The sequence below is a fragment of the Stegostoma tigrinum genome, chromosome 16, assembly GCF_030684315.1.
Source record: "Stegostoma tigrinum isolate sSteTig4 chromosome 16, sSteTig4.hap1, whole genome shotgun sequence".
NCBI lineage: Eukaryota > Metazoa > Chordata > Chondrichthyes > Orectolobiformes > Stegostomatidae > Stegostoma > Stegostoma tigrinum.
The window spans coordinates 33,346,123-33,367,129 of record NC_081369.1 but is presented as its reverse complement, the minus strand read 5'-3'; the positions used below and the strand labels follow the sequence as shown (position 1 = coordinate 33,367,129).

Here is a 21,007-nt window from a genome sequence, read left to right as displayed (position 1 = left end):
TATGCACACAGTCCACAGTTTGTGCCTCTACTTCTGTTCTTTGGATCTGTACACATTTGAGTGATCGCACTGACTGTATCAAATCATTGTAATTAAGGAGTACCTGACTCAAAATTAATTTGATTATGCTGAATTCTTTCATGTACAAGGCTTATCACATCATCATTTAGTCTACCAAGCAAGCAATAATAGATTGAAGCACCATAGGCACTATCAACATAAGGTTCTCGTGATGCAGAGATAATGTCCCTACTTTTGGGCCAGAAAGTCTGGCTTTAAGTCCTATCTGCCCAGAGATGTATCATAACGGATCCTCACAGATGATTAAAAATATTTTTTAGGCACTATCTACAAAAGGTGAAATAGCAGTTCCCCTACCTCTGAGTCTCTAGTTTCAAGACCCATTTGATCCAGTGGTGTATCATAACATGTCTGAATAGGTTGTTTGAAATTGTGTTTGTTTTTTGGAACCATCCACAACAAAATAATTAGTGGAATGCTGAGAGTAGCAAGGTTGACTTGCCTGCTGGATTCCTTTCACCTCATTACAGGTCTCATAGACTCATAGAATCAAATAGCACAGACACGGACGCTTCAGTCCAACTAGTTCACGTTGACCAAGTTTTGCAAACTAAACTACTTCCACTTGTCTGCATTTGGTCAATACCCCTCTAAACCTTTCCTATTCATGGACTTGTCCAAATGCCATTTAAATGTTGTAATTGTACCTGCATCTACCACTTCCTCTAGCAATTCATTCCATATACAAACAACCCTTTGTGTGAAGAAGTTGCCCCTCAAGTCCGTTTTAAATCTTAAAAATATGCTTTAAATCTTAAACCTTAAAAATATGTTCCCAAGTTTTGATCTCCTCCATCCTATGACTCAAACCCTCCAGTCCTGGCAACATCTTGATAAATCTTTACTGAACCCTCTCCAACTTAATAACATCTTTCCTATAGCAGTAAAGCTTTGACTGTGACTTTTTGACACTATACCAAAAATGATACAATTAAGTATGTTTTGTAGCTAAAATGTAAGTTATGATTTGAAGGGAATCATTTTAAATGGAGAGTAAGGATTCTGTTGCACTATCTGTAGCCTCTCTAACGAAGACATACAATTTTTTAAATAACAAAATGAATGAATCAAATAAAAATATTGCACATTTTAGACATTTGCTGTCATTATGATACTGATCAAATTAGACTGTTGGCTATATGTTAGTGATAAAGAGGAACAGCTGCTACTGCAAATTCATTGTTACTTAAAACTTGCAACTTGTGTATGTACTGTAAATAAAAAGGGTCACCAGACCCAAAACGTTAACTCTGAATTTTTTCTTCACAGATGCTGCCAGACCTGCTGAGCTTTCCCAGCAACTTCTGTTTTTCTTCCTGTTTTATCTTCAATTCATACTGTGATATGATCTGAAAAAAGGTTACATTTCGTGTGCCACTATTTCAGTGTTCAAGATACTCCTATCAAGTCTAACACATGGCTGCCATCATTTCTTAGACACTAGTCTTTTAATACTATTAGTCTAACAACTGCACAGTGTGACAACAGATCAAAAATACTTTGACAGTTAGTTACATTTCAAACTATAACTGTAATTTCTGAAGAAGGGTCCAGACCCAAAACGTCAGCTTTCCTGCTCCTCTGATGCTGCCTGGCCTGCTGTGTTCCTCCAGCTCCACAACTTGTTATCTCAGACTCCAGCATTGGCAGTTCCTACTATCTCTTATAATTATAAGACAATTGGTGATGAAAGTCTCTCTACGTCAATGTTTGGATTGTTTTTTGGAGCTTCATTCCCTGATGCCTGACATGGTAGCATTTATGGCCATTGACAGACATAGTGCTTCCTTGATAATATCTAAAAGAGTCAAAAGTAGGTCAGTGTACAGGAGGACATGCAGCAAAATCCTTGCACACAATTGAAGATTGGCTCTCCATCAGCTTCGTGACCAATCTACTAATATGCATCCATGCTGAGAGAAAATTATTGGTGCAACTACTGGGGATTGCACAGTGACGGGGGAGGGGGCAGGGGCAGGGGGTGCGGGAGCAGAATGCACTACTGCTTGTGTTTGCTACTGTCTATTTCATTTCTCTCTCCTTACTTCAGATTGCAGATTTGCCTCTGATGTTCTTCCCTCCCATTCTTAAAACACGATTACATCCCTCGGAAGAATTGCAGTGATTTTAGGACAATGTAGGAAAATGAGAATTTTGGAATAACAGTAGGTCATTCTAGCCCTCAAGTCTGTTCTGCTGTTCAATTGGTTCATGATTAATATTTACCTTAACTCCATTTAGTTGCCTTTGTTCCATAATCCGCCAATACTAATAAATCAATACTGATTGCCAGTGGAAATGCTCTTACAAATGTTACTTCAGTATGTTTGGAAGTCCAGTTGCTGGCATGCCTCTTGTGTCTATATTTGTCTAACTGTACATGGATTTTTGTCCATATGAACAGTGAAGCCATATAAAAGCAACATAAATTATTGAAGATATTTGGAAAATTTGGTAATTTCAGTTACACTATTTATTTCTAACTGACATATTCAACTGCATTAATTTAACTTCTTTAGTTCAAAGACAAGGCAAACCAAACACTTTATTCCTTTGTGCTGCCTATTTTTGGAAGATATGCAAAGAATATTTTACTATAAAGTAGGAAATCTGTTCTAAATTATAAAATGATTTATTTAACTTAGTGAGGGAGTTACAAGAAAGGTTAACAATGTGGAAAATTGAGGTACAGAGTTAATGCATAAATGACTGAAAATAAAATGCAATTTAATATAAAAGGTTCTGCTTCCAGTATGCTAGTACTTAAACGCACAGGGGCCAGAGAGGCATGTGCAGGGATGCGCACAAACTCTCCTGTTCCCAAATTTTTCATCCTTTACACCAATGACTGGAAAATTGTGAGCCCTACACATAATTTGTTTTATTAATTTTCTTTCATGAGATTTGTGTATTTTTGGCATGATCAGCATTTGTGGCCCCATCCCATATTGCCCTTCAATTTAGTTGCTTGCTCAGCCACTTCACAGACAGTTAAGAGTTGAGCACATTGCCTCGGGTCTAGTGTCACATATAAGCCAGACTAGGTAAGGCTGGCAGGTTTCCTTCCCCAAAGGGCATTAGCATGCCAGATGGATGTTTATGATGATAATTTATCGTTTTACGTTGACTGTTGCTGACACTAGCATTCAATTCTAGATTCATTAATTAATCAAATTTAAATTCCAACAGCAGGAACTTCCATCCCACAGGGCATCAGCCTGGGCATTCCTGCATTAGTAGTCCAGTGACATTACTTCTGTGCCACCACCTCCCTCTATGACTAATTCCCAGTGCTATATTTGGTTTTCTCAACTTTGCGCTGAAAGTAGAATCTATTGAAATTTAGCACAATTTTATTAAGCATATAAAATACTTTACTAGAACTCGTGAACTCCCAAGTTTTGCCTTTGATTCACAGATGTTAGTTTTTATTTATAACGAAATGTTGTGAATAGCTCCTTTGTACATTTTATGAAAGCAATCAATCTTGAAATATTACCTCAATTTCTCTCTCCACAGATACTGTCTGACTTGTTGAGTACTTTCAGCATTTTAAGTTGTTGTTCCAGTTTTCTAGCATTTACAGTATTTTTTTTAACATTCCAGTGAAAAGCTTTTATGTGGATTCCTTTTTATCACATGAATCATGTTACATCTGTGATATGACATACCAGGCAATTTACAAAGCTTCGGACAGTATCATATCAAAGAAAAAGCTACTTAGGCTGATCATGCCATGTAATAGAAAGCTATGTAGTTCCATCTCAATTCCTTGATCATTCCTGTTATTTGCCTCATAGTAAATTATTGCACATTTACCCATACCTCATGCACACCAATCTTACACTGTTAATGGGCACATTTTTAATAATAAATTAAAAATGCACGTATAAATTTTATCAAACTGTATGTAAAAGGTCATAACACAATCACAGAATTCAGGTGATTAGACATGAGTTCAGTGTTGTACTGTACAATGTCTACAATTTCTTGGGCATGTTTCCTACATTCAGTTAATGTATATGAATAAATTACATTGTGAAATACACCATCTCTTTCCATCTGTCCTTTCTTACATACTTCTATCTTCATGCATCTTCTTTCAGGCTCTTCCAGTGCATGATTATGTTCAGAGTTCCCACTCCTCTGTTTTCGAATTACCGCATGTAGTATTTCATTAAGCTGAATGTTTTACATCTGAGAGTCCAAAAGACGTTCTTTCTTAAAATAAAGTAACAAGCCTTTTTTCTCTATTTTTACCAAGCTTTCATAATATGGATACATTGATTTGACTTTTGCAATCAGCAGCAAAGTGAATGTTTGAGTGAAAGCCTAAACCTACGACATCTGCTTTCGAGTTTAGCACAAGTTGACCATACCAACCACTTTGGTCACTGATAAATAAAAAGTCTTCTTCTGGAATAAGACAGTGTTTCGACCCTTTATCAGTCCCACATACTCTACTACCATGAGACATTTACTGTCACAGTAATCTAATAAAAATCTGTTTATGTAATTAATGGGTCAATGTGACAGAACAGCAGGTCAGTCAAATTTATCTCTGCTTCAATGTAAGTTAAGTGCCTTCACTGCAGTAGTCAGAACCACTGTAGTAACAATTTTAATTATAGCTGACAACTACTGGAAAATGGAAAACTTCCCAATATGGCAGGCAAAATAAGTGAGTGAGTGAGGCACCTGGTCAATCATGCTTGATGTGGCGTAGCTCACCTCAAATTAAAGCTCTAGTGACAGGCTAAAAACCTATCTATAGAAACAGATAAGATCATGCACATTGTCTGCCTTGTACACCAATGGACAAGCTATGAGAAAAATATATCTTGTGACTTTACAAAAATAAAAACAGGTTTTGGGTATGAGCTGGCATTGATGCAAATTTTAATAGTCCAAAATACAATGCTGAGTACACATCCGATCTTGTTCCTTGCAAAGTAAAACGTACAAGCAAAGATGCTTATGTATATGGACCTGACTGTGCAAAATTAGTATTAACTACACAGCTGAAACATAAGAACAAAAAGTAAGTTCATCCACTGTTTTGCCTGTTTGGAATTTAACAAGATTGCGCATGCCATGCTTAGGATTTCTCTTCAGCTCAGCTTTATCTCGTTCTTTCCTTGTGTGGTCAACTACATCAAATCATCACCACTTCATTAATTAATTAAGAGAATATCAAACTGAAATCTACTGTCCATAACTTAAGATTCACTTTGGTTATTGACTAATTATTTAGATTTAATTGAATCTGTGCACAAAACTGCAGTCAAAGTATGCCAGTATACAACAAAGAATAAGGATCTATTGAAAAAAGAAAGTCTTCCATTCATGTTACGATGATCACATCTCTCAAAGTGTTTCACGTGGAATTAATTATGTTGAAATGCAGTGATTGTAGTTAAGTAAGCAAGATTTAAACAGTTCAAATTTATTTGGCAGTACTTCCTAAACCTATGACTTCCACCACTGAGAACAGGAACAGCAAGTGCATGGGAATGCCACCTTCATGATCCGCTCCAATTAACACACCACCCCAACTTGGAAATAAATCAGTGTTCCTTCATCACACTGAGTTAAAATTCTGGAGCTCCCTGCATATCAGCACTGTGGTAGAATTTTCACCACATGGACTGCAGCAGTTCAAATAGGTGGCTTAACAGCACCTTCTCCAGGCCAAAAGGAACAGGTAATAATGCTGACATTGCCAATGGCTCCCAAATCCCATGAATGTATTAAAATAAACACAATAACTATCTTTCTCACTTCAAAGTGAAGACTTTCTTCCAAAAAATTGAGATGCACAGTACATAAGAAAATCCCATAGAATGGATATCAGTCAGAAAAACACCTTGATCTCAAGAGTAAAGATCTCACTTAAAAGAAAAAAATCCGTAACATATACTGTACATTTTTCTGTGTGTAGCCAGTTATCTTCTAGGATTGCAGATTTTGTACATTATACAAATAGAATTGTTTTCAAAATTTGACAGATACTTAATTGGACTTCACAATTAGATTACTAGGTATGTTAGACTACTGCTGCTACAGGAAGTGCATTTATCAGCTCTAGTTCTGTTCTGGTAGAATATATGTTACAACTAAAGACCAACTGAAAGTCTATAGAGTCAGCAAACAAACTCCAACACAATTTTCTGGTTACTCAGTATAAAGTAACAATATGATGCTTCATTTGTAATGGTATCTATCTATCAAAGGAAACATGCCCAGTGTCTTTTTCAGTTCCATGGGTAACTCTCCCAATAATTGAATCCTAATCCTATGCTTTTGTAACTAATAAGACTTTGTAAGCTATTCAACATCAGCTGTGAATACTAATAATAATTGATCTGAAAAAGAATGGTCTCAATTTTCATATTCAAACTTGAGAAAAGGTACAAGTTAACGGTAGAGAGTAGGTGCATATTGTGAGGTTATACTGAAATTCCATAAAGCCATAGTCTAAAGGGTTAAGCTGGCTAATGGGTTCATTGCTTTTTGAAAGTTGGATTCATTTGACACCCACCTGATAAATCTGATCTCTTAGCACTGCTGCCGCTGACTGAACTATTTCCAATACCATTGAAAGCTGCCATGTTGTCTGTGCTGTAAGCTCTCAGAACAGAGAGCATGTTCATCTGCTGGTCCAGAAGCTGGTGGTCATGGACATGCTCCTGTTTGACCAGTCCTGGTGGAATATCATGAGATGGCAGAAAATTTAAATTGTGCCAAGGTCCACCTTGAGGTTTACCCATGGAACTCAGAAGCTTCTGGGATCCTTGTGAAAGAGCTCCACTATGGATCGGATCTTCCTCATCAGAACTTTCTTCATCAGACGTTAACGGTTGGTTTATGTCTGCTAATGCATCTTGATCATCCACATGTTGATCATTTACAGACCCTGTGTCATCACAGCATGGTTGATTACTGACTTCACCAGAAGGACTCATGCTGGTGGCTCCTGGTGAAACAAGGTTCAGTTTATTGGCCGATGGACATTTCATTTCAGATTCATGAGCTGTACTCAAGATAGGTGTTCCTGGACCACCAACATTTGAATATTTATTGAATTGTTTGTAAAAATCTGTGACTAGAGAACTCAGGCTTGAGTCCAAGGTGTTAACAAAAGGCTTCTTGTGGTCTCCCAAAGAATCACTAGATAGGCTATGTTGTGAAATCTTATCAGTGGAGGAATCAGCCTTGTCAAGTGGCTTTACAGCTATTACATCTTGCTTATTAACATCAGGAGAAACTGGCAGACAGGTTTTTTTTGCAACAGATGAAGGCTCACCTTGAAGATCATTTCCATTTCCAGCAATTCCCAGAAGACTTTCCTTCCGTTTTGATTTTCCCAGGTGATTTGCTTGAAGGTGAAGCACCATTAATTCTGTTGATGAAGTTGTGAAGGAACAGAATAGACACCCATGCCAAGTAATATTGTCCTGAATGGTAATGGTTGCACCGGGGACTGAGGCAGAATCACATGAAGGAGGTCTCACAGATAGATCCAATGGCTCATATTGGGATTTTTCTGCACTTGACCTAGATTTGATAATTGCTTTTCCAGCAGATGGTTTCCCTTCAGCCCTTCCTTCACAATCATCTGAGACTACATTCTTTGTATGTTTCTCAAGTGTTGGTTTGGAGCTAGCCTGTTTTGTACTTGTGGTTTCGTTATAGACTCTTTCCATCATTTCTTTTTCCTTCTCCAAAGATCTCAGTCCAAAAGTATCAATAAAAGCTTGCAAAGACCCTTGAAAATTGACTCCATTTCCGGCTAGGCTCTGGAAAGCTCTGCTCAGATCAGAAAGACTGGGAGTTTCTTCACTACATACTTCAGAAGTAGTTTTCAAATTTTCAGAATGATGCTCTGTTGTGACACCAGATCCAAGTCCATGGCATTCTGCAGATGGAAGAACTCCCATAGGCCACTGTTGAGGGACCAGGCCACTCCTGAGGTCTGTTCCTGGCACATTTTTTGATACTCCTCTCAGTATCTCTGGTCTGATAAAAACCTGGCTTTTGTTTGCTGTCTCTTCAGAATGTTCTTGATGTATGTGAGACTGACCCGACAAAGGACTTGTTCCATTCTGCCGCTCCCGGTGATGGCGTTCTAAATGATACTTCAGGGATGCTGATTGGGTTCCTGCGTAGTCACAATGAGGGCACTTGTACGGCTTTTCTCCTAAATAATTGAAAGAAAGTAGTAAGTTTTTGTTTTTGCAGACAAATATTCCACCCCAAGTTGGACTATAACAAGAAACTATTTCTCTAGTTTGATGAAGAAAGAGAAATCATAGGTTAAATAAAAGCCTAAATTAGTTTGAACACACCAAATAACTTCAAAGCCTTAAACTTTATTGCATTCTATATGCTATTGAAATGAATGATTTAAGACTTACAATGCAGTAAATCATGGATATAATTAGCAAACGACATGCTACACAAGTCATTCATCATTAATTGTGAAGCATTATTCCAGAATTAATTTAACAATTTTTAGAAAATAGCACTGGTTCAAAAAATACTTCTATGGTTCAAAGTGCAATCAATGCTTGGTATAAATAAAACTTTTTTTTAACAAGCAGAATGGGTCGTTCACATTTATATCCATTTTCATTTAAATATGCAGATTTGTATTTGCACTGGTTTGATAAATGTTTAAATCAAAATAAATAAAAGGAGTATTATGCTATGTTCATGTAATGGGGATTTTTTAGGATAATATTTTCCTCGTTGTGCACATATTTGAATAATGTATCAGCTTTGAAGGTTTATATATTTCATTCCTGTTTGATACTGGCACCTGTTCATCTTGCTAGATTTTTCCGGAAACTTTTTATTTTCCTCCACTCCCTTTACAAATTACATTTTTCTTTAACTTGAAATAGTATGGACAATGAGGATGTGGAATATAATCATTGCATTCCATCCATTATACCATTATCCATTATACAAGTTTCTCTTGTAGTTATAAACTCTTGCAAATCAGAAAATAATCAGAGGGTTAGATAGGGTGGATAGGGAGAGCCTTTTTCCTAGGATGGTGACGGCGAGCACGAGGGGGTATAGCTTTAAATTGAGGGGTGAAAGATATAGGACAGATGTCAGAGGTAGGTTCTTTACTCAGACAGTAGTAAGGGTATGGAATGCTTTGCCTGCAACGGTAGTAGATTCGCCAACTTTAAGTACATTTAAGTCGTCATTGGACAAGCATATGGACGTACATGGAATAGTGTAGGTTAGATGGGCTTGAGATCGGTATGACAGGTCGGCACAACATCGAGGGCCGCAGGGCCTGTACTGTGCTGTAACGTTCTATGTTCTATGTTCTATGTTCTATGTTCTAAGCTCAAGAAACAAAGCAAAATGGATAGAATAGTCTCTAATTATAACACACCCTTTCATGTTCACTGATCTGAAACAAATGGGGCATTAGAATACTGCCCTGGATTGAATCAGCTCAGTTAATAAGGAAACAAATGGAAGATTCCAAAATCTTCCTCAGCCAATGGTAGTATATTACAACTCTTCTTTTCAAGCACAAGCTGCTGCATGATTAAATTTACGGAAGTGCTCCATGTAAAACATGCAAATCTGGTCAGAATTATTCCAATGGCTAACAAAGTTTCTATCCTATTTTTCATTGCTTTAACCTGCCATTCAGTGCCAATGGTTTTTTAGCCATTCATTTGTATTGGAGACAATGGGAACTGCAGATGCTGGAAAATCCAAGATAACAAAGTGTGAAGCTGGATGAACACAGCAGGCCAAGCAGCATCTTAGGAACACAAAAGCTGACGTTCCGGGCCTAGACCCTTCATCAGAAAAGCTTTTCTGATGCAGAGTCTAGGCCTGAAACATCAGCTTTTATGCTCCTGAGATGCTGCTTGGCCTGCTGTGTTCATCCAGCTCCACACTTTGTTATATAGCCATTCAATGTTTTGTCTGGAAATTCAATGGCACCAACTCTACATGGTTGTGGGGTCATGAATTATGTACGAGAAGTGAGGTTCCCAGCGTATTGGTAAAGATAGAAATAGAAATGTCCGAGGGCTGCAGCTGAAAATGATGTTAGGAGATTTTCATATGCATAGAGTGAAATGAAAGCCTATAAAATAGGTCTGCCCTGAACATGGGATATGTGGTGCACGTTTGACAGACCTTAAAGGGGTCATTTCAGACTCCCAGCAAAAAGGAAAAAAAAACTTACCTGAATTCTTCAGCTATCCAACAAGAAAAAAGTCTCAAAATTTATACGGGACTTTTATATATTGTCAAATATCTCAAAGCATTTGGAGAAGAGTAGCAAAGCAGAATTAGTCTGAAAGCCGTACCAAGAGCCCTTGGTGCATATAGCAAACGTTGGTCAAGGACACAGTATTTAAAGAGGGTTTTAAGAGAGCAAAGATTGAGATTAAAAAGGTTTAAAAGGGAAATTCAGAGCTTAAGGTCTAGGCAGTTGAATGCACTGCCGCATATGATGGAGCAGTTAAATCAGGAGACCACGTTTAGATAAGAGCTGGTGATGCACTCAAGATGAGTGCAGAAAGCTTAGAGGGCTGTGACCTGCAGCACATTAAAGAAATAGGGAGCAGGCAAGACAATGGAAGGATTTTAAAACAGAAATGAGAAATTTAACATTAAGATGCTGCTTGATTGAGAGTTAGTACAGTCAGTGAGCATTGGGGTGATTGGTGAGGCTTAGTGTGAGCAAGGGAACAGGCAGCAGGGCTTTGGAAGGTCTCAAGTTTATGTAAGGTGGAATATGGTGGCCATCCAGGAATGTGCTGGAGCTATAAATCCTAGGAGCAGCAAAGACTTGATGAAGGTTTCAGCAGCAAATATACTGACATAATTCTCCTTCATCACCACCCCACTACATCCATTATCAATTGCTTTCCAGTCTCCCAAATACCAATTCCTTCCTGATTGCTTCCCCACCTCTCTCAGGATCCATTAGAAAATTAAAATCTTCACTGATGAGCAGCTTGGGAGTGATCTAAAAATGTCTGCAACTTGCTGGTCTCAGGTAAATGGAGGCAAAGTCTAAATTTTGGGTGTGGTTAAGCACATTATTCCAGCAGCTAAACTTGATGCAATACATTGCATAAGGAATTACTCCCCAAATTTGTCTTTGCTAGTTGCCTGATTGGTATGCAAGGTGTTGAGCTATGCAGCCTAGAGAGGTCATAGTTTTAATGACAAGTCAGGGCTCAGTTCACCAATTCCAAATGGTGTAACAGTCGGAAAGCTACAAATTTTCATTTGTGAGACACGTAACAGCATTGGGAAAATGGTGAATCCCAAAACTCAGCTTTCAAATAGTTTTCAAATAGGGAGGTTGGAAGATTTGCTAATGTGCTATACTGTATCCACTGTACCCAGTGTGGCCTCCTCTACATCAGGAAAACCAAGCGGAGACTTGTGGACCTCTTTGCAGAACACCTATACTTGGTTCACAATAAACAGCTGCACCTCCCGGTGGCGAACCCTTTCAACACCCCCTCCCATTCCTCAGATGACATGTCCATCCTGGGCCTACTGCAGTGCCACAACGTTGCCACCCAAAGGTTGCAGGAACAGCACCTGATATTCCACTTGGGAACCCTGCAGCCCAATGGAATCAATGTGGATTTCACAAGCTTCAAAATCTCCCCACCCCCACTGCATCCCAAAACCAGCCCAGCTCGTCCCCACCTCCCTAACCTGTTTTTCCTCTCACCTATCCCCTCCTCCCACCTCAAGCCGCAACCCCATTTCATATCTACTAACCTCATCCCGTCCCCTTGACCTGTCCATCCTCCCTGGACTGACCTATCCCCTCCCTACCTCCCCACCTACAGTCACCTTTACTGGCTCCACCCCCGCCTCTTTAACTTGTCGGTCTCCTCTCTACCTATCTTCTCCTCTATCCATCTTCGATCCGCCTTCCCCTCTCTCCCTATTTATTTCAGAACCTTCTTCCCCTCCTCCATTTCTGATGAAGGGTCTAGGCCCAAAACATCAGCTTTGCTGCTCCTAAAATGCCGCTTGGCCTGCCGTGTTCATTCAGCTCCACACCTTGTTATCTAGGTTGGGAGAACGGTGCTAATTGACATTAGGCTTGTTACTCCCAGAATTAGTAGAGGGGGCTGACAGCAGGGTTTCCAAATGTTGAGGAAGGGTGTTTAAAAAGGTCCTCCATGGTGCACTGAGGCACTGTTCCAGTTATATTAAAAATGTCCCTTTTCAACTTATGATTCCTCAAGCCCCCAACCTGTCTTCCATGGTCCCTCAACCATTGTTAATGTATGGAGGTCTTTCCTCTCCATGAAAGTCTCACCTTTGGTCTCAGGATTGCTGTACATGTTGAAAAAAAAAAATTAGTTAGGATTCCTTTCCAATGACCTCTACTATAAAGTACAGGCTGGCAGGCATTGAATGAGACCAGAATCAAAGCTTTTTAGTCAACATCCAAAAGCACTCACCATTGTGCTCACACATGATGAATTGTTGTTTGGATGAGACAGTTGAGGACAGCTGGTGCTCACTGAATATTACTTCAGCAAAAATAAAAACAACTCTCTTAATATAGTAGAAATTGTTAAAAGTCATGCTCTCATTATAGCAAGGCTCCAGCCATTCATTGAATGGCAATGGGAAAAATATTTAAATTACATTAAGTTCCAAAACGTGGAACTGCTGGAATTGATTTTAGGGTGGATAGGGTCAGTACCTCATTTTGTTTGATCTAAACAGAAGGCTCAACACAATCAAACCTATTTTCTGAAGAAGTGTCCTGACCCAAAATGTCAGCTTTCCTGCTCCTCAGATGCTGCTTGGCCTGCTGTGTTCCTCCAACTCCACACTGTGTTAATAAAGTATGAAGCTGGATGAACACAACAGGCCAAGCAGCATCTCAGGAGCACAAAAGCTGACATTTCGGGCCCAGATCCTTCATCACAGAGGGGGATGGGGAGAGGGTTCTGGAATAAATAGGGAGAGAGAGGGAGGCGGACCTAAGACGGAAAGAAAAGAAGATAGGTGGAGAGGAGAGTATAGGTGGGGAGGTAGGGAGGGGATAGGTCAGTCCAGGGAAGATGGACAGGTCAAGGAGGTGGGATGAGGTTAGTAGTAGGTAGGAAATGGAGGTGCAGCTTGAGGTGGGAGGAGGGAATGGGTGAGAGGAAGAACAGGTTAGGGAGGCAGAGACAGGCTGGGCTGGTTTTGGGATGCAGTGGGGGGAGGGGACGAGCTGGGCTGGTTGTGTGATGCAGTGGGGGGAGGGGACAAACTGGGCTGGTTTTGGGTTGCGGTGGGGGAAGGGGAGATTTTGAAGCTGGTGAAGTCCACATTGTTACCATTGGGCTGCAGGGTTCCCAAGCGGAATATGAGTTGCCGTTCCTGCAACATTAGGGTGGCATCCTTGTGGCACTGCAGGAGGCTCATGACGGACATGTCGTCGAAAGAATGGGAGAGAATGCAGAGCTACAAGGATGCCACCCATCCCTTTCTCCCACCGCAAGTCACACCTCCATTTCCTACCCACTAACCTCATCCCACCTCCTTGACCTGTCCATCTTCCCTGGACTGATCTATCCCCTCCCTACCTCCCCACCTATACTCTCCTCTCCACCTATCTTCTTTTCTCTCCATCTTCGGTCCGCCTCCCCCTCTCTCCCTATTTATTCCAGAACCCTCTCCCCATCCCCCTCTCTGATGAAGGGTCTAGGCCCAAAACGTCAGCTTTTGTGCTCCTGAGATGCTGCTTGGCCTGCTGTGTTCATCCAGCTTCACACTTCATAATCTTGGATTCTCCACCATCTGCAGTTCCCTTTATCTCTCCACACTGCGTTATCTCTGACTCCAGCATCTGCAGTTCTTGCTATCCCAAAAATTATTTTTTCTAATTTATGGAACCAACCTGCTGCACTGCATGTATTGTCTACAAATCAAATTGGTCCTTATTATTAAAAGCTTAACAATTAATCTCACCTTGGTACCTTTCTACTAATGAGGATTTTCATTAACATTGCTACATTCTAATATTTACAGGATGTACCTGATCATCCTTGATTTCCAGTATCTACAATTCAGTTAATCAGAATCAAATGAAATAAAATATTCTGAAACTGTGCAGGATGACTGCACTAAGTACAATAACTGACATTCACAGTATGCCAGATACAGGCTCATATCTTCCATAAGTCCAAGGTCACACAACATGGCTGTATGACCTTGTGCTGATTATCATTTTTTAAAAATGCCTGTTTTATTAGTAATGAATGAAGCATACACAAGAATGCCTTATTCATGATGAACAAAGAGGGCATTGAATAACTTATTCAATGGGCGGCTCTCAATTTTCCATTATGCAATCTTGGGTTAATATTGGCATAAATACATAATCTGCCAGCAGGTAACAATAAAAAACCAGTTTTTTTTGAATAATTCTTTAAGTACTCGCAAAATTATCATTGAAAAAAACTACAGTATTATTATATATTGAAGGATAAATAAAAATTCAAACATTTTATAAGTAACCATCTGAAAACTTCTTTACATTCACTATCTTAAAACTACCTTTTGAATAAAGAAGAATGTACTAACCACCACATTTGTTAAAGCCTGGTTAACTATTTCATGAGATTTGTAACATATTCTGTTCAGCTTTCATAATTAAACCCGTATTAGTTCAAATGGCACATAGCCCAGTGAGAAATGTTCTGATAAGATCACAGGTCACCCAATAGAACCAAATGACTTAATTTTGATATTACAATGAAGTGTGGATTAGCATTACAGGAAAAAATGAAAACTGTTATGTTTTATCGTGGTTTTTTAAAGTACTGCCTTTGATATGTCTCATGATATTTCAAGATCAGGTAAATGATTTCTATATTTTTAAATTAGTCTCGGTGCTTTATAAAATATTTTTCAACACAGATTGCCCATTACCAGAGTTACTCATTTGTGATAAATGAATTGATTTTAGAGGCTACACCATAAACTTTATCTCTAAGCAATGATGTATGATTTTTGATATAAAAGAATTTTAATAATGTACAAACTGCTTTGTTATAATTTTATATTAACGTGTGTGTATTACATATCCACTGATGATAAAATACTAATACTTTAAAATGTTGAGCTTTATTCACTGAGACTGGCTGAAATAAATATTCTTCCCAGGAAAGCTACAGTGCATTAATATAAATTGTCCGCACGATTCCCCTAAGCCTATATGCTGTAAATATGAAGACTATTGCACAGCTGCTTATTGCTAAACAGTGCCTTGTCTAGAAGGGGACAATCTGTGTTTCTAATTGCTGTCATTGAAGCCTAGATTCATTTTGTGACTTTGCCATCAAAATGTGAGCATTAATTTGTATGATGAAATATCACCCACTGCGGTATTCATTAGCCATGCCCTACTGTATACTTCACATTGTTAGCTAGCCAGAAACTGTAGCTAATTTCACTAATGGACATCTTCCTACTAAATCTTTGCTGCAAAATTAATATGGTAACATTACCTCTTTAACTTTTTGGAAATTTAAATTCCGTTAATTCCTTTTTGCCAGATTTGCTATAAGCTATTAGTCTGAACATAAATTCTGCTGTGACACTATTTGGGAATCTATGCCTATAAATTGGATGGTCTGGTAGCATGGACACAAGAACACCTGCCTCCTGACCAGGTGGTCACAAGTTTAAGTCCCAGGTGCCATCTTTTATTTGAGTTTATGTTTTGCCAGTCCTTGGCCAGGCTGCTGAATGGAATCCTTCAACATATTGGGATGCCATATCTCATGGGCAGGAGTAACTGGTATAATTGTAAATATATTACCACTCTGCCAAATCCAGAGGGGCATTACTGAAAAGTGTCAAGATAAAGTGTCCATAAGAAGTGAGGTATATACATAGAAACTCTGTGGATGAACCGGGTTTAAAAATGGAGCTTTAGAAAATTGTAAATCAATGTATGTAAGTCTTATTGAGGGAAAATGTGATTAATTGGGTATTAATTGCCAAGGGAGCTAATTGGGCTGCACCTGTTTAATAACATAACACTAATCTTGTTGGTTTCATTTTATCTCCTTCATTTCTTGTACCAATCTTCTTTCATTTGTATATTCCTGCATTCCATGAAAATATTGACACATTCTGAACGACACAAAACTTCTGCTTCTGACTTACTTGCTAGTCTCTCTCATCTGTACATAGTAATAAATCCCGCAATGACAACTGTATTTATTGTGCTAATTTGGAACAATATTTCAAGGTACTCTCTTTATGTTTAGTAATAGAATTTTGAGCTTTACAAACGTTCAAAAAGTCCAGAAGATTGCTCAGCCAAACTTGTATACAGCATCTCATGTGCTGTGCTCATATCAGATAGGAAATAACCTGCTCACAGCGAAACCCTTGTTGCATAAAACTGTAAAGAACAGGTAGAACAGAGTCTCTACTGTGTGGAAGCAGATCATTCAGCCAATCCGGTCCATGCCAATCCTCCAAAGAGCATCGCACCCTGACCTGTCGCCCTACCCAATCCTGCAGCCCTGTATTTCCTATGGCTAAGGCACCTTAACCTACACATCCCTGAACACTATGGGAAATTTAGCATGGCTAATCCACCTAACCTGCACATCTTTGGACTGTGGTGGGAAACTGGAGCACCCGGTGGAAACCCAAGATTAATGTAATTCCTGATTAGTTTAGAAATGAAGAAACAGAGGTCTGATTTTACCAAAAATCTTCCAAGTGTCAATTTCAGGCGTTCCGGGTCACTTGCTGCCACATTGAACACATGGAGGAAGGAAAAGAAAATAAAGCTTTGGATGGCTAGGACAACACTTTATTACAAGTAGAAGTTCACATTCATAGGCCATTAGTTCCAAAGAAAGTTATTTTCTTGTTATAGTAAAGAAACCTGGTGAGTGTTTTAACCTCAGTATATCAGTCAGGTAAAACAGGGATTTTGGATAGTTTGAATAAATCTTTTCACATTTGTGTCAACTCCAGGAATAGAGCAGCTTGATTTCTAACAGACTGACTCAGTGAGTCATGACAGGTAAATAGAAAAAGAGTCAGCATTTGGCCCTTCAAGCGTGCTTCACTATTCAATAAGTTCGTGGCTGAGAAATTTGAGGGTGCATACATGAGGATCAATGGTCGGCACAACATTGTGGGCTGAAGGGCCTGTTCTGTGCTGTATTGTTCTATGTTCTATGTTCTATAAATGTATTCCTACTTTACTTCACTACTTATCTGATCAGCTCTCACCATAATGACAGCTACCTAACATTGGCGTTGGAACCCTGTTTAAGGGAGAGCTGTATTTTCTCTAATACAGCATGTTGCATCACATCTTGTCATTGCCCAGGGCTGACAGTGGCTACATCCTGACTTGCTTGGATGGACAATCCTGACTGATGAGAGACGAGGTCCTTGACCGATCTATGATACCTCCTGACTTATTAACCACTAATCAGCTCCCTGGTTACACAGACTCTTCAGGGTGAACTATAGCCCATTCTCACGACTGGAATGATACTGAACCCTCAAACTCAATTCTCTCAGCAGCTGATCAGACAATAAATTTCAGAATAACAAAGTGTGGAGCTGGATGAACACAGCAGGCCAAGCAGCATCTCAGGAGCACAAAAGCTGACGTTTCGGGTCGAGGCCCTTCATCAGAGAGGGGGATGGGGAGAGGGAACTGGAATAAATAGGGAGAGAGGGGGAGGCAGACCGAAGATGGAGAGAGGAGAAGATAGGTGGAGAGGAGAGTATAGGTGGGGAGGTAAGGAAGGGATAGGTCAGTCCAGGGAAGACGGACAGGTCAAGGAGGCAGGAAATGGAGGTGCGGCTTGAGGTGGGAGGAAGGGAATGGGTGAGAGGAAGAACAGGTGAGGGAAGCGGAGACAGGCTGGGCTGGTTTTGGGATGCAGTGGGGGGAGGGGACAAGCTGGGCTGGTTTTGTGATGCAGTGGGGGGAGGGGAAGAACTGAGCTGGTTTTGGGATGCAGTGGGGGAAGGGGAGATTTTGAAGCTTGTGAAGTCCACATTGATACCATTGGGCTGCAGGGTTCCCAAGCGGAATATGTGTTGCTGTTCTTGCAACCTTCGGGTGGCATCATTGTGACACTGCAGGAGGCCCATGATGGACATGTTGTCGGAGGAATGGGAGGGGGAGTTAAAATGGTTCGCGACTGGGAGGTGCAGTTGTTTGTTGTGAACCGAGCGGAGGTGTTCTGCAAAGCAGTCCCCAAGCCTCCGCTTGGCTTGCCCAATGTAGAGGAAGCCACACCGGGTACAATGGATACAATATATCACATTGGCAGATGTGCCGGTGAACATCTGCTTAATATGGAAGGTCATCTTGGGGCCTGGGAAGGGGGTGAGGGAGGAGGTGTGGGGGCAGGTGTAGCACTTTCTGTGGTTGCAAGGGAAGGTGCCGGGTGTGGTGGGGTTGGAGGGGACTGTGGAGCGGACAAGGGAGTCCATCCATTCCATCCCGTATTCCCAATTCCTCCGCCTCCGCCGCATCTGCTCCCAGGATGAGACATTCCACTCCCGCACATCCCAGATGTCCACGTTCTTCAAGGACCGCAACTTTCCCCCAGGAGTGGTCGAGAATGCCCTTGACCGTGTCTCCCGCATTTCCTGCAACACATCCCTCACACCCTGCCCCCGCCACAACCGCCCCCAGAGGATCCCCCTCGTTCTCACATACCACCCCACCAACCTCTGGATGCAACGCATCATCCTCCAACACTTCCGCCATCTACATTCCGATCCCACCACCCAAGACATTTTTCCATCCCCACCCTTGTCTGCCTTCCAGTGAGACCACTCTCTCCACGACTCTCTTGTTGGCTCCACGCTCTCCTCCAACCCCACCACACCCAGCACCTTCCCCTGCAACCGCCTGGGATCCACCAATTAGAAAACTGTTTTATTGGCACTGAGTCTCATAATTCCACATCATGTCTAGCTAGGGATTTGGGCAGCACAGCTGTGCAGTGGTTAGCACCGCTGCCTCTCAGAGCCAGGGACCTGGGTTTAATTCCAGCCTCTGGTGACTTTCTGTGTGGAGTTTGCATGTTCTTTATGGTTTTCTGCTGGGTACTCTGGTTTCCTCCCACAGTCCAAAAATGTGCAGTTTTGGTGAATTGGCCATTTTAAATTACCCATACTGTCTGGGAATGTGCAGGCTGGGTGGATTAGCCATGGGGAGAATGTGGGGTCCTAGGAATAATGTGGACTTGATGGGCCAAATGGCCTGCTTCCACACAGTAAGGAATCTAGCATGGTATATATCTAAAGGTTTTCTTATAATTTGTAAATAACCTTAACGGAAATATTGTCCTCTGTCTAAATATGACAATATGTTATCTTACTGTTCAAGATTCAAGAACAGCTTTTTCCCCATTGTTATTAGACTTCATGAAAGTATCTCTCAAATTTCAAATTTAATGTTAAACTTGCTCTCTGTGCATCTTCTCTGCAGCTGTAACATTGTACTCCTTGCTCTGTTCTTTTACCCTAATGCACTTTGTTTGGTATAATATGCCTGTAAAGTATTCCAGTCAAAATGTTTCACCGTACCTCAGTACTTGCGACAATAATAAATCAAACCAAAATATTGCTTAATCAAACTGTTGAAAGGACTCTAGCCTCAAATAATGTAAACAGCGATGTAACCTGTATACCTCGAAGTCTTTTTGCTCTGCAAATCCTTTGCTTGCGGTGATCTGCCTGTACACAATCAATCAATCAAACCTCCAGACTATATCGTAAGAACCACAGAATTTTGTTTTCGAAATCTCACCTCGTGTAAAGGCAATAATATCAACATATTGTATCCTACTTAAGATGTCTAACTGAGGCATGTTTATCTGCTGATTCCTTCATTTTTTCTTGTGAAGTTTTCAAATCTCCTGCATGACTTTACATGATCTTTTGAGACTAAATGGACATGCAATTCAAACTTAAGGGCTCTTCTTTTTGTCTTAAGAATTCTTCTGTAATCAATTTTAATACACCTCCTATCTTTTGGTTATAAATCTATTCAAATGAATTAACCCCAGTGGACAAATTTGGGAGAACCTCTGATTATAAATAATAAATAATATAGTCCTTTGTTCCAACCCAGTTAATGTTCATGCTAATACTTTGAGTCCATTATGACCTGAGGTGGAACTGAAAATTCCAAAGAATAGTCAAATTAGACTCAAAATGTTAACTCTGCCTTTCAAAGATGCTACCAAACTGAGTTTCTGTTTTGCTTTCTTCCTGTTTTTATTTCTCAACAAACCTCCCTGTTTTTGCAAAGGTTATGCAGTTAAATTTGCTAGTTTTGTAGTCAAACTGCTGCTGATGGCCTGGTAAACATACAATATAAATATAGACCCTTGATCAGATTGTATTTCAACTGGTAGTCCATGACGAGTAAAATATTTTACTGAGTTAATTTTTCCTCTACGATATTACTTGTAATTTTCGTCAAAGAAATTGTATCTGGATGCAGGTTCTCATAATTATTATTGTGATGATATGGTAATGTTCTGTTTTTGTTTTGGGTAATTGTCCTTGACAATCTACAAACACTCAACTTAACAGTTCTTCAAAAAAAATCGGTGTCAATTTGATTACCTGTTGAGGATTTCCTACTATCTGATATGTAATACATGTTCCACAGTACTGCATGACACCCTTATGAACTCTTGAGAAGGCAAAATGCTTGAGATTCCAGCATTCCTATGTGTACTACCATTGAAATTTCATGTGCAACTCACAAGATCTCCTCATAATATTTATGTGATACACTATGTGATGAACAGTCATCCACGCCTATTCCACAAGTTTGTAAGGATGGTGCCTCTTCCTCATCAGAGCATCATTTTAAATATAATAGCAT

The 21,007-nt window shown here is 40.0% G+C and overlaps 1 protein-coding gene across 10 annotated transcripts in view; it reads right to left on the bottom strand.

The window, feature by feature from the left end:
* The window catches only part of znf536 (zinc finger protein 536), a 567,201-nt gene that overhangs the window by 119,042 nt on the left and 427,152 nt on the right, over window positions 1-21,007 (bottom strand). For all 10 annotated transcript variants that reach the window (XM_048546813.2, XM_048546812.2, XM_059651688.1 and 7 more), the window contains one exon: window positions 6,623-8,281. In XM_048546813.2, coding sequence (XP_048402770.1) covers window positions 6,623-8,281 — 1,659 coding nt within the window. The remainder of the gene's footprint in view (window positions 1-6,622; window positions 8,282-21,007) is intronic.